At 35.6% G+C, this 14,573-nt stretch overlaps 1 protein-coding gene across 2 annotated transcripts in view; it reads right to left on the reverse strand.

Moving 5' to 3' along the window:
• Positions 1-706: 706 nt before the first annotated feature.
• The window catches only part of SEMA3D (semaphorin 3D), a 206,428-nt gene continuing 192,561 nt past the window's right edge, over positions 707-14,573 (reverse strand). For both annotated transcript variants that reach the window (XM_035020475.1, XM_035020476.1), the window contains exons 17-18: positions 13,093-13,232; positions 707-5,122 (exon numbers count right to left, since the gene is read on the reverse strand). In XM_035020475.1, coding sequence (XP_034876366.1) covers positions 4,697-5,122; positions 13,093-13,232 — 566 coding nt within the window. In that variant the 3' untranslated portion in view covers positions 707-4,696. The remainder of the gene's footprint in view (positions 5,123-13,092; positions 13,233-14,573) is intronic.

Genomic DNA, 14,573 nt, shown 5'->3' on the forward strand with positions numbered 1-14,573 from the left:
AATTGGAATTTTCTCCATCATTAATCTTGTGTTATGTTTTATTTACAGTAATGACTTGGACATGATCTTACTAAGGTTCTACTAAGAGTGCCCCATATTAAATTATTTTTTCTTTTAAAGATTATACATTACTATAAACTCTCATGTTTAAAGATTGTCAGAGCACCCACAAAACTTGACATACTTCTGTACAATATCTCTACAAGCTATTTCATAACCAGGTTGGGGGGGTTGTTATATATTACCTATTGCAAATATAAAATATCCTTCACGGGAATATGCCAAACTGGCAAGAAATATAATTTTCTCTAAAAGAAATTTCTTTCTAAAACAAAGACCTCAGCTAACTTCTTTAATAAATTATGCTCATATAGCTAAACATACAGATGAGTACTTTCAGATCTCACTTATAGGATGATCATTGGAAATCTTAAAAGTAGTTACTTGCAATAGTAATATTTATGTCAGTTTGCCAAAGTCTAAATTTAGATCACAATAAAGTATAGCTATATAATTGTATTGATTGGGGAGACACATATATTCCTTTCTTTCATAAGAGAAATTACTGCATACTTAAAGTGCAAAACATATTTACTGAATGTTTTCAGGAAATATTTTCTTAGGTATTTGATTTAGTGCAATTCCATGTCAAAAATCTGATTACCACGTTTAGGGTTTGAAAACAAAACTTGCACACAAACGAACATTCTGTTTATAACCATAGAACACTAATGTTTGTGTTTTATTATAATACAACCAAAATATACATTTGACAATTTTCAATTATTTTAGATTACAAGACTACATTTCTTTTAAAATAGCAAAACTGTAATTCAAAATTGATTGGTAGCCACTTATAATACCGGAATTAAATTACATGATTAACTGATAGATTGTTGCCCTTCCCCAAAAAAATCATCTATCTCAAACTTACCATAAATACACTATACTACAAAATATTTAAATGAGAGGTATAAATCATGTGCATGTTCCTGTCTTTGCACTGTCAATATGTAGAATGTTGGAATTTTAGATCTTATTTTTTAACCTCACATGTAAGCCAAGTTATTTAAATATTTTGGTTATTTCCTGTGAGAAAAAATATATTTTTCTATAAAAACACTTCAAATATCTTTTTTCTAAACTGTCCATTCCCAATAAGACTAATCCATTTTCCAACATGTTGTCTAAGACAAATGAGCATTCTAAAGAGAAGCTGTTTCAGTTTTAATTTTCCTTTGTATTTATGATATATATGAAATATAGCTTATATTTAAGTTTAAAATATCAGTGTTTAATTAATGCTATTGTTCAGCTTAATATTTTGTGGACATCTGGATAATAGAAAATCATCTTTGAAAGCTTAGTTTTGATAATGTTGAAAAACAGGCACTGGCCACTGTAAACTTATTTTTTAATCGAGTCTATACAATTCAGCAGGAACAAAATAGCATAAAAGAACTGAAATATAGACCAAAAGCAGAATTCAAGAGTAATACCATTTTGTAGGCAGCATATTGTAAATGAGCATCAGTTAGCCAACCGATTGATGAGATTTGGTGTAGATTGTAATTCTGTTGTAGCTTTTGCAAATTTCTGAATTTCTCTATGACTATTTTTCCATCTCTTAAGTAATTTGGTTGGTTTTCAGAAATGTTTATTCAGTAATATGAATGTAGTGTGTTGAGTTCTTTGGAGGGAAAAAAAAAAGGTTCTACATAAATTAATTACGTAGACTCTTCATTTCCAAGCAACCTCTTAAAATTCCCAATAAAGTGAATGTAAATGTATGCAGAAAGGCAGGATTCCATTTAGCAGCATAAATAGCTGGAATGAAATGCAGGCGAGAATATGCAAGTTAAAGACGTATGTATTCAAAACAGGGGAGAAAAATATGAAACCAAGAATAGGCAGACATTTTAAGACCTCTCCATAGATAGTTTCTTAACAAACATATCTGAAACTATTAACTATAATTTTATTTTTCATTATTTCAAGGAAAATTTGGTAAAAGTTTCAGTGGTGAGGAAGTATATATCGTGTCTCATCTCTAGACTTAATATATTCATACTGTCCTTGTAAGTGTTCTAGGCAATTAAAAGGTTAAAAAATTAAATGTAGCCTAGATGTCCTCTATCTTTATAAATACACATAAATCTTTGCCCATATGTTTTTTTATTACATGACATTTTGTTTTACTAAATATTTACTCAATATTTCAAATATATTTAAGCAATTATCATAAATTAATGTTTTAGATCCAAAGCAGCCAAAATATTAGCTGTAAAGTAAAAAAAGTTGCCAAAATTTTATCTAAATAATTAAGATTAGAAAGGAGTAATTTAAAAATGGCTTGAACATTCATATTTTGATGAAAACCAAATTTATTACACATCAGTCTTAACATTTGAGCTTCATGTAATTTTCCCAAAGTTACCTATACTTTGATCATGACAGTTTGACATACAAATCTTAGGAAATCTTAAAAATGAAACATGCTCCCATTTATTTACTTTGAGCTTGTCATGAGTTCCTGGAACAATTAAACCTGGCAAGTCAATAATTACAAACACTCTCCTTATGATATTCAATTAGCAGCCTGATCCCCCCCACCCCCGCTGCCACAGCTATTCTTCTGCATTACTTTTTTAAGAGTGATTGTTTCTGGTTCACTTTAAAAAACAAAAAACAAAACAAACAAACAACAACAACAAAAACCTTCAAGTTTCCCATCTAGTGAAACATCTACAAATATTTACGAGTATCATTTCAAAAGGGGTACCTAACCTCATACAGCCGTGTGACTACTTTGAGATAGGTAAGGAAGGCAAAGAAAATGAACGTAAGATTGAATGTTCCCAACATAAAGGCAGTCACAGACATGATACCGAAACTCTTCATAAGGCACCCTCTAACCACACAGGTTCTCACAGGCTCTTCTTTCAAGACATGCAGAATGCATGCTAGATGAGCAATGTCTGCTATTCAGTTTTCTGAAAGGCTGCCTTCCATGTGAGGAAGTGACTAATTTTTCATTTCACACTAAAAAGGGCGTGAAGAGGCAAAACAGAAGAAGGCAAAGGGTTTTGTGTTCCAAGATGGAAAGGTGAGTTCTGCTCCAACAGGCAGGAAACATACCATAGGTCTGCAGAGGGAAAGTCAAATTGGAAACATTTGAAAGTGCTAACAAAATACGAAAAATGTTTATGTTAATGCTGTGAGTTTGCTTTCTTTACATGCATTAGGCTTATTTATTGTTAAATTACTAAAACAATGCTACTTGAATTACAGCATACAATCTTGGGAAATGCAAAAATACCGTGTGAAGAAAAGATGTCAAAGAGTTAATTTAACCCTTTCCGTTGTCAACATTTTTGCATTTGTTCTATTACTCAACAAATATATATCCCCGCTCCCCACCTCTGTTGTCTACCTAATTCTATCTCTCTCTATATGTATATATTGTTATTTTCCTATTCACTCAAATAAAACCCAATAATCCAATATTCAGGAGAGAATAAAGGCAGTAAATGGAAATAATTTACAGAGTATAATGAAATTTTAGAAAAAGAGAGAGGAAGTACTACTGAAGTCCCATTGGTTGTAAATAAATTTGTGTTCATTCTTCCCATGATCTTTTAGAAAATTTACTTTTCCTCAGACTTCACTAGCAGTTTGTTATAAGGTAGAATTTTTTTAACAGATGGATTGCAAATTGGCAGCTACTCATACTTTAGTGAATAAAGCTACATAACATTTTGCCCACTTTATTTGTGATCGTTCTTCCTTTTTATGGGGATATGAGTTTTCCCCAAAGCCAGAATTTATGGCTTTCTTTCTTTCTGTCTCTTAACAAATTCCATCTGCATGCCTTCCCATTAGGACACAGTATACATCATGGTGTTTCCCTTATTAAAATGTTTTCTCATATATTATTAAAATATTTATGAAACGTTCTGTCCCTGTAAAGCTCAGCATATATCTAAAAAACACATAACCGAGCACCAACTTCTCTCTGTGAACCTGTTACTCTTGACAAGGCATAAGGAATCCCGGGAGGACCATTTACATCCTTCAGTATATCACACCGCAGTACACCAAATGTAACCTCTGGGGTCTGAAATAACGCACCTCTCCAAATTCCTAAACCCTGCACCAAGAGTGAAGGGCTCCCTGGGAAAGTTCCTGCTGATAGCGTGAACTGTATGAATTTGTGTCTTCCCTACAATTCCTACCACAAGGTAGCCAGTTCTAGAGTGGAATGATGTATCTGTTCCTAAGAACACATATATAGCACAACTGCATGGTCAAGTCCATGCTTAATGGCCGTACAAGGGAAATAAAGCACCTTATTGCAATATCAAATTTGATGCTCGCTCAGCTCAATTATTTACATGACATAATAAATTCAAAAACTCAGCACATCAAACATTTACAAATGTAAAGCCCCGATTTTGAGGATAATTCTGATACTTTGCAGGTACGTGTTTAGTTCTTGGAAAACTGGTCCAGCTGAATTATTTGCCCTTACTATGCCATATTGACCATATATGGTCTTATTCAGATCACTGTTCTTGTGTTCTTTGCCTTAGCAAAACTCCATGGAAAGCTCTTATGAGTTAGTATACGGGGTGTACAAAACAGAAGACGGTATTTTTGCAGGTAAAGAATTCCTTTCTTTAAATTAAACAGACAGCTACGTGTCCATGGCTCTAGGAAGCTCGTCCAGGTCTCTGTGATGTCTTCGATTTCGTTTCTTCTTCATTTCCTGCATGTGCTTCCACTTGGGGCCGCCCTTGTTTCGCTGTCTCCGCTTCTCCCGGTACCACATCTGTTCGCAGTACTGGTCGAGGCTGAAGTTTGGGCTGCTAAGGATTTGGATGTAGTCTTTGTATCTCAACCGTGACTCTGCCAACAGATCCTTGACCTGCCCCTCCTCGTGCTCTGCCCTCTGGGTGTTTTCCATCTGTTCATTCTCAATGACATTCAAAGTCAGCTTCACTATGGTGTGGATAAAAGTGTGTTCCTGTGCTTTGCAGTAATACATCCCAGCGTCCTTCTTCTGCAGACTTCGAATCAGTAGCCCGTACTCTGTTTTGATGATCCTTTCATCAGGTTTCAACTGCAGAATTGGAAAAATGTAGGTAATAAATGAAAAACAGAGAGGGCCGTGAGCAAAGGAACAGAGGCCACACAGTTTTACTTAGATGAACCTAAGAGATCAATCCCCATCTCTGTCATTGAGCACAATATTATCAGCCATAGATGAAGAGAGTAAAAAAAAAAAAAAAAATTCCATTAAAGTAACAGCCCCCAAACATGCATGTTTGCCTCTCATTATTATCTAACTAAACCTTTGGAATATAGTTAATTTTTCTCCCAGTCTACAGATAGGAATGAAAAGCTAGAAAAACCACTGAAGTAAAACCGGAAATTATCAACTAACTGTCTTTACAGAGATTTCAGATACCAAGTAGTACACTAAGAACACCAATTGGTATTTAAATTTCAGAGCTAGAACTGGACATGGACAGCCTTTGTGCAGAAAAAGAGCTTTTAGGGCATACTACTACCTGTAATGGAGAAATAGAACTACGATTGCAAAAGGAATTTACTCTCTTTTCTGGATATCACCCAGTAAGCTGAATATCATATGGAGACTATAAGTGGTGACTTGTTAAAAGTCTAATGGAAAAGCTTGGATACAGCTTTCTGGATGTTTGAGCTGTAACTGAGTAGGACCATAGTCAGAAGGTTAGCAACATTTAAAGCTGAATTTCCCTTTTTACTATGGATTGAATGTTGATACTGTGTGTACATGTGATACTTGAGATTATGACATTTGTGGAAATATTTGCCATACCTTGGTATACTATAACGTAGTGATGTGATTTCCAGTGTGAGAAAACTCAATGAACAAAAAGAACCTCTCTTGAAATGTGATGCTCTTTACCCTTTGAAGCAAAAGTACTGAAAGACAATTCAAACATTTGAGCTTGCCTGGCCCACAGGCTGGTGTGAAGAGCAAACCTATCTTCCATAAAGCTGGAGGCCTGTTTAGCCACACCAGAGCCCTGTTTCATGTGGGATATTGTTGAGTGTCTTGGCATTAAGTAGAATAACAACAACAACAACAAAGAAGTCTGGAAGATTTCCCAGTTTACACATCTGCCCCTGTATTGTAGACTTTCAGTCAATGGAAATCAAGGAGGCATAAAGACAGCTAAATTCAATTTATTCACAGTGGGTGGACTCGACTCCGCATCTTTATGTGAAAAATATGTAGGAAAAAAATCCCTCCAATTCTGGAAATATGAGAAAAGGAAAAGAAACATCTCTGGCTACCGGCCCAGTTAACTAACCACCCTCTATGCCAGAGAAATGCAGCTGGTGGGGTACCACTCAAGGCCAAAGGCAGGTCACAGCGCAGATCCTTGGTTAATGAGGCTGAATGGTCTCCAGCCTGCCTTCCTCCTAGGCTGAATCCACACCATCGGGGTTTTGTTTGTTTGTTTCCCTTAACTTTCCCCATTTGGTGATTTGGGTGTGTACTATTTTTTTTTTCTTTTTTTTTTTTTTTAGAATGGATTTATTCTAAAGGCCCAAGCATTTTAAAATCCTGTTGTAATAACACGCTAATGTTGAATTCACTTACATTCTCAGAGATTTGGGGACCCTCATGCCTAAAATAAATGTGAACTTGAATTGGTAGGATTCTCAAGGGCCAATCTTAAACAGAAATATCAAACTCAAATTTAACACACTACATATACCTTTTCCTTTAAATAATTTTATTGTATGAATTATTCTTTAAATTTTAAACACATCTTAGATCACAAAACTCTGACTCCACAGACGAGGATCTGGTCTTTATCGGCAGACTCTGCTTCCTATGATTACTCATTTATCTTCCCTGATTGGTCTTCCATTTATCAAGTTGGTGACATAGCATATGGTGTATTTGGGGGGTTAAAAGTAAAGCTCTTTGAAGGTTAAAGTGTGAAGTATTATTAGCAACATTATAGACTACTGCCGTGTTACAGGAGAGCTGGAGAGGTGATGTTCTGAAGCCTTTATTTTTTCTTTCTTTATTTTTTTCAGTTCTTTATTTTTTATTTTATTTTTTAAATTTTATTTTATTATGTTATGTTAATCACCATACATTACATCATTAGTTTTTGATGTAGTGTTCCATGATTCATTGAAGCCTTTATTTTTGTAAGTCTTCTAATAGAAAATCACGCGTGGTTATCAGCATGACAATCAAAGTGGGTGACTTCAGTTCCAGTTCATCTCTAGATTTCCTTTCCATCACTGGGACTCTTGCTAATGCTTAAACTGCACTTCATGTGGCTTTTAGAGATTGTCACAGCTCTGACTCACTACTTTTTATTGTTGTCTTTAATCTCCTGACAGGAAGAAATTATGACTTTGATTTCGCACACATTATGTAACACTTCATCATTATCTTTGCTATTCTCTTTCTGTATCCTGTTTATCTGTTTTACTCTGAAGTCCGGCTCCCCTTCCCACCTTCCCAGACCATGTCCATCGCTATAGGACTCAGAGTTTCATAAACACCTAACATCTCCTTACTCCCCTGCGGTCCTTCCCTTTTCCTTTCTTCCGTGGAACGCTTAGTTTTTCTTTGTCTTTGGACCCATAGATATAAAACTTGCTTTAATAAATTTCTTTCTGGATTTATCTAATGTTTATTTGATCACTTCAGTGTTTTTTGTTTCTGAATCTTCAAAAACAGGTGTTGACTGAAATCATATCTCTAATAAAATACAGTTGGGATTGATATATTTTCCTAGGATTTTTATTTTTGCGATTTAGAGACAGGAATCTGCACCGCCCAAATTAAGCACTGATTAATGTTGGCCTACTTTACATTCCCATTCTCTGTGCTGCTTTCATTCCATGCTGGAAGAGGATGCATTACGCAGACTGTATCTGGACAGTGACATCTCAGCACAGTCCATTTAGAAAATTCAGCTCCTTTACAAAGAGATAATGTAATCTCTGGCCACTGATTTAAACTCATGGAATTTTCTCCACTCTAAAAGTGATAAGTAAAAACCACTCAGCTAAATCAAAACCATGCTTGAACTGGGGTTGACTATTCATGTGCCTAATGTGAACAAGGATAACATATTTGGCATTATTAAATGTAGATCTTCAGTGAAGGGCAATTCATTTAAAATGAAAAGAGTAACGTGGAGAGGGACAAAGGACATTTAGGTACTAAGCAGCAGGTAAAGGTCGGGGACTCTGCTCTCCGATAATAGCAGCCTAATGGTAATTCCTTTGCAGATAATTCACCTGTCAGTTCCCTCATAGCTAAAGCATTGCATGTGTCTTGGAGGTGACTAGGCCTTCAAGAATATCTCTTCTCTGCAACAAACATAGAAGGAAGACTTATTTAAAAGTAGTGCAGAGGCAACTCCTTATTTAAAAGAAAAGAAAAATTGAATATATACATATTTAACCCCTAGATTAATTTGGTATCCTCAAGTAAGTGTAAAGAGAAAATGTAAACTGCAATGGTAATAATAACATCATAAAGTAACTAGAAAAATACACATTTTCTGTTTCATCAGGGAAGGAGTTTCTAAGCATAATAAGTGAGAAATCATGGGGATATAAATCTATAGATTTGTCTATATAAAATATAAAACTCTTTTTTGTGAGGAACAAAAAAATTTAGAGACATAAAACATAATAAGTCACTTCTAATATGTATAACATTACATTGTTGACATCGATAATATATAAAAGGCTTGTGAAAATCATTTTTAAATGAATACTTCAATGTAAACTAAGCAAACGATGGGTAAAGCACTTCACTAAACACAACTGAAATCAACAGCCAAGAAACATGACAAGGTAAATTCACATCCACTAATTTTCAAAGAGATAGATATTTACAGGGGCACTTGGGTGGCACAGTTGGTTAAGCATCCAACTCTTGTTCCGGGTCAGGTCATGAGCTGAGAGTTGTGAGATGGAGCCCTGTGTCGGCCCCGCACTCAGCACGGAGTCTGCTTAAGACACTCTCTCTACCTCTGCCCCTCCCCTCCCCCTGCTCAAATAAATAAATAGATCTTAAAAAAAAATATTTACATGTTTGCATAATATCACATTTTTCATATCAAACTAGTAAGGATGTTCTTAAATTGTAATACACCATTTTGCCTCAGGAGTTCAGAAAAAATACTAATGTGGTGATTTTGATGAGAAATTAGCAACATACAGTTGTTTATCAAAAGCCATAAAGATAATTAAAGCCTTTCACTCAGTTATTTTACCTCAAAAGATTTATCCTAAGAAAGCATATAGGAAAGCAGAGGAAGATTTAGATATCAAGAAGTTGACTACTTTTTTTTAAGAGGAAACCTGTTATTTAAATAACATGGAATAATCATGGATGACTGTGGCATCAGGGTAGCGAGTGTAAGAGACAGGAAAAATATGGTATTACAATTGAATGATAAGGAAAATGCTCACAGTGTAATGGTTAGTGGGAAAAAAACTGGAATAGACATCATTGGAGGCCTCATAATCCTTTACGTGTCACTATATTTTCAAAACTATTTATATTGCCTTTATAATAGAAAGAACAACAATAAAACAAGGACCTACAGAGAGAAAAATACAAATATTTGAAGATGTTTTAAAAATAATTGTTAAAAGCCACACACACACACAAATACTACCACAATGGCATAAGGTATTGACTCTTCTAGTCATTCAGACCCCCAAAGTACAACAGAAGCTCAGGGACTGCCGATTAACTCGCTACTTACAGCACAAACACCATCAATTTCAAGAATAGCTTTATAAGGAAGTCAGCAGATAAGTGACTCATGACCTCTCCAATAGCACCCAACTGTGAAACAGCTCAGTAAGGAAATGTTCTCCTCCTGGCAGAGAATAAGCTGGTGACAGGCTCTGTGCCACAGGAGATTCTAGTCCCTCTCACAGGCTTTTTTTTCAGTGGGGGCAAGATTCCAAACTGTGACCTTCTTGGTAAGGAGCAGAAGGTAGCCTGCTGGGAAAAGTCCTTCAAATCTAGTCTGGATCTTGCCCCTTTCCTCAGCTCAGGAAGCAGGATCACATATCCTGGACAATGTGTAACTACCTACTTACAAAGGTAGATGAAAATACCAGTTGGAATATTATAGCTAGGATGCTCTGAAGTAAAATACACTATTTCTGCTCCATTAAAATTCATGGAGCATGGTACCACCATGACTAGGTGATACACTCTTAAAAGGTACATTAAAGTAATTCATTGCCTTTTCAGGAAGATAAAAGATGTGAACGCAAACATGAATAGGCAAATGTATATACCTATAACTTGGGGTAAGAGATTACCCCAAGCAGAGTACCTTATTTTTTTTAAAAGTCATTAAATTTGCCATGGAAGAAACATAATTATTAAAGAATAATGTTTAGCTGAGGAGAGGTTATCAAAATTTATTAACTATAAAATTAAAATACTAGTTTGGGACGTTTAAAAGTAAATATTGCAGGGGCGCCTGGGTGGCTCAGTCGTTAAGTGTCTGCCTTCGGCTCAGGTCATGATCCCAGGGTCCTGGGATCAAGCCCCGCATCGGGCTCCTTGCTCCGCGGGAAGCCTGCTTCTCCCTCTCCCACTCCCCCTGCTTGTGTTCCCTCTCTCGCTGTGTCTCTCTCTGTCAAATAAATAAATAAAATCTTAAAAAAAATAAATAATAAATAAAAAAATAAAAGTAAATATTGCAATGTAACTAAATATTTGCATGTTAAAAAAATTCAGAAAACATTCCTCCTGTATTTCTTTGATAAAAGGTTAATGCTTTATGTTTCAAAGTTACATAATTACTTCCAGGTCAGATAATACTTTAATATACACTGGGGGAAAAGGGGCCCGTAAAATAAATCCATATTTAGCATAAATATGGATATGCCATAATCTTAGAATTTATGGATGTCAGTAATGATGAAGAATCAAGTTTTATTGGAGAAATCTGACATAACAAACATTGGAGTATTCCCTTGGTATTAACTATGTAAAGAGTCAATATTTTATTTTATTATTATTATTTTTAAAAAGACTTTATTTATTTATTTGACAGAGAGAGACAAAGCGAGAGAGGGAACACAAGCAGGCAGAGTGGGAGAGGGAGAAGCAGGTTTCCCGCTGAGCAGGGAGCCGGATGCGGGGCTCGATCCCAGGACCCTGGGATCATGACTTGAGCCGAAGGCAGATGCTTAACGACTGAGCCACCCAGGCGCCCCAGGAGTCAATATTTTAATTAAAAAAATTGTTCTCAAAGATTTCAGATGAAAAGAAAGATCTTACCACCTTAATGTAATGGTGGAACACATCTTTACATCAATTTCTTATGATAAAATTTGGTCCTTCTACTGCAAGGCTTCTCAAACTCAGCACTACTGATTTGGGGCAAGAGAATTCTTTATTGTGAGGGATTGTGAACTGAAGAATGTTTAGCATCATCCCTGACCTCTACCCACGAGATGCCAAGAGCACCCTCCGCCTCCCCCCACCCCAGCTCTGATAACCAAGAATGTCTCTAGATATTGCCAGATGTGGACAGTGTAGCAGCAAAATCTCCTACAGTTGAAAACCACTATTTTATACTAATGTCTGACTGCTTGCATAGATTTTTTTTTTTTTTAATATTTTATTTGTTTATTCAAGAGAAGAAAGACAGAGAGCGAGAGCATGAGTGGGGATGGCAGGGGAGGAACAGAGGGAGAGGGAAAAGCAGATTCCCCGCTGAGCAGGGAGCCTAAAGCGGCGCTCCATCCCAGGACCCCAAGATCACGACCTGAACTGAAGGAAGACACTTAACTGGCTGAGCCACCCAGGTATCCTTTAAATGTTTATAGACTTATCAAGGAGGTTGTATTTTAGAGCATTCGGTCGGCCTGTTTATATGACAGAGAAACTGAGTGTTAGAGAAGTTACAACCTGCTCATAAATCCTCAGACATCAACTGAACATGTGATCAGTGCTAATTCGTATTTCACACATCTTCCTGATAGAGAGTATCTGCAATTTTATATACATATTTTACATTTGTGAATAATCCTCTGCTTTGAAATTCACATTCTCCTCTGTATTTTCTCATTTTATTTTCATAGTAACTTTTGTATTTATTTTGTTCACGTTAGAAAATTCTGGCCCATGCAGACTCAGTGATATTATCAAAGGACCTAGGACAGGGATTCAATTGAACATCTAATTCCGAATCCTGAGTTCATTGGATTACTCGTTACAGTGTCCTCAGTTTAATATTGGGAATATTAGAACTCTATACTGAGTTTAGCTGGTTTCTCTTAGGCACTGAAAGAGAAAAATAAAAACCCTGCCAATTACCCTTTGTTTCATGGCACTCAAATAATAAATACAGGATTTCTCAGGCTACCCAAAATTGTCCCATTAAGTTCAGTAACATACTTAACCTATCTACCTCACAAAATTTCTGTGATTGTTTCAACCCCTATGTATGTCCTAGAAAGACTGAAACAGAAAAAGTCAAAAGATAAAGGGAACATCCACGTTACTTTTCCCTCTGTTGATTTAATTTTAATACATAAGAGTGAAAAGGTACATGGCCAGCTAGTTATCCAACTTGTTCATATTATATGATAAAGATAGATCTTTCTGTTGATATATGTATTCAACCTGCTTTATGATATAAGTTAAACACAATATGAGTTAAAATTTAGTCCTTATCCTACTGTGGGGGAAAATACTGTGTTCTTATTTTTAATCAGGGAATTGTTCTAAAATACAGATAATCTATGAGAATGAAAATTTGAAAAACATTATGTAAATTTCTTATAAAAATTCAATCTGCTTTTAAATATACTTTATTAATGTATTTGTAATAAGTTGTCCTATTTTTATCTCAAATGCATTAAGTTTCATGTTAGCGAGTAACTGTTATTTTCCTTTTTATCAAATAGTGATGAGAGCACTGTATGGCACTGAACATTGGACATCTCTCTCAACCAAAACTTGATTTAACTTTAACACTCCCTCAAGGTGGTCATTCTTTGATGACTATAACTCACCTCCTCTCGATGCTCATCTCCTGACCGCTGGATATACCACTTAATAGATGCTTGTTGGGATTTAGGTATACATTCCAGAAAGGTTGAATTAAATTCAATGCCAAAAATCACCTTTTCATCAGCAGTTTCATGACTAATGCCTGGAACGCAAACATGGGATAGAAGATTAACCTTGACCTTATTTTAAAAGCAATGGGAAAATAGACTGATTTAGAACAGATGCTATGGGGGAAAGATTCATTTTACATTATTAAAGAGAGAGGAAATTCATGATATGATACTGTTACCTAAGAGTCAAATATTATCTAATAGATTGACTTTTAAAACTCTATCACTGCATTGCAACTTTTACCCTTTCGTGAATATATTAACCATTTGCAACTGTTTTTTTTTTAAATAAGAATTCATAAGACCTAACTCTGAACATTGGATCACTTTCTCTGAGCTGAACTGAATAAAACTTTTAATGCTTCACACGTTTTAATTTGTATAAAATATAACCAATTTAGTGGATAGTTCCAGAAGAGGAGTTGACTTCACCTTTTAAGAGAAATTCTATCATGAATTGATCCACAGAGCTGACCATATAACATTAAGACATTTTAATACCAACAAAGTAAGTACAATGGTCTGTCCTTGATAAACTTCTATAAAGAGGATACTGAGCTAGATGCTCTAATACTCCGAATGTGGACCTTATCCGTATTATCTACCAAAACACAGTTCTCTTTTATTCAAAGAGGGGTACTTAAGCCCAACATGCATTTGCTATAAGATAGCTAATGGGATGCTAAAGGAACAGTGTCTCAGACACCTTATTCTCGTAAATCAACTGCAGCATCTGAAATGCATTCCATTCAGAGTAGCCAAAGGCTGTGTCCCATGTGTGATCTAAGATCTGTAGCTCAAATTTGATCAAATAAAAAATGACGGCTGTTCAGCCTGGCCCAAACATGCACTTTTTCATCATATATTCGGATGTCTCAAATCTGCAGATGGGCCTACTTAGCATTTTAGGCATAAACGAAGAGTAAGGCTTACGGGACCTTTGTGAATCCTAAATGTAAGCACACAAAATTATCAGCAAATGGCATGAATGCACATTTATCCAATACTTAGACTTTCCTTTGAAGAAACTTCTTTTGAACTTGTTTGTGTTTTACCAGCAATGATTAAGTCAGGCGTGCTGACACCATTATGAATTAACCTCATCTAACTTTCAAAATGTGTGAATTCCATTTGAAACTTGTAAGATATCCACTATCCCTGCCAATTCAACAGATTATATCTATGATTTTCACAGTTAATAGATTCCTAATGCACAGAAAGATCATCAGTGCCAATCATGGAAGAGAAAGACATGCATTATTTCATAGTAACAGATGCCATTCTCCTGAGAAAAAGGAGTTTGTGAACAAAGCAGGGAGCTTGCAGGCTAATTGTCAGGTGATGGGGCAAGGGCTGGGGAGAAGCTAAATTAG

The sequence above is a fragment of the Mirounga leonina genome, unplaced genomic scaffold (genome assembly GCF_011800145.1).
Source record: "Mirounga leonina isolate KUSES-001 unplaced genomic scaffold, KU_Mleo_1.0 Mir_174, whole genome shotgun sequence".
In the NCBI taxonomy this organism is placed as follows: domain Eukaryota; kingdom Metazoa; phylum Chordata; class Mammalia; order Carnivora; family Phocidae; genus Mirounga; species Mirounga leonina.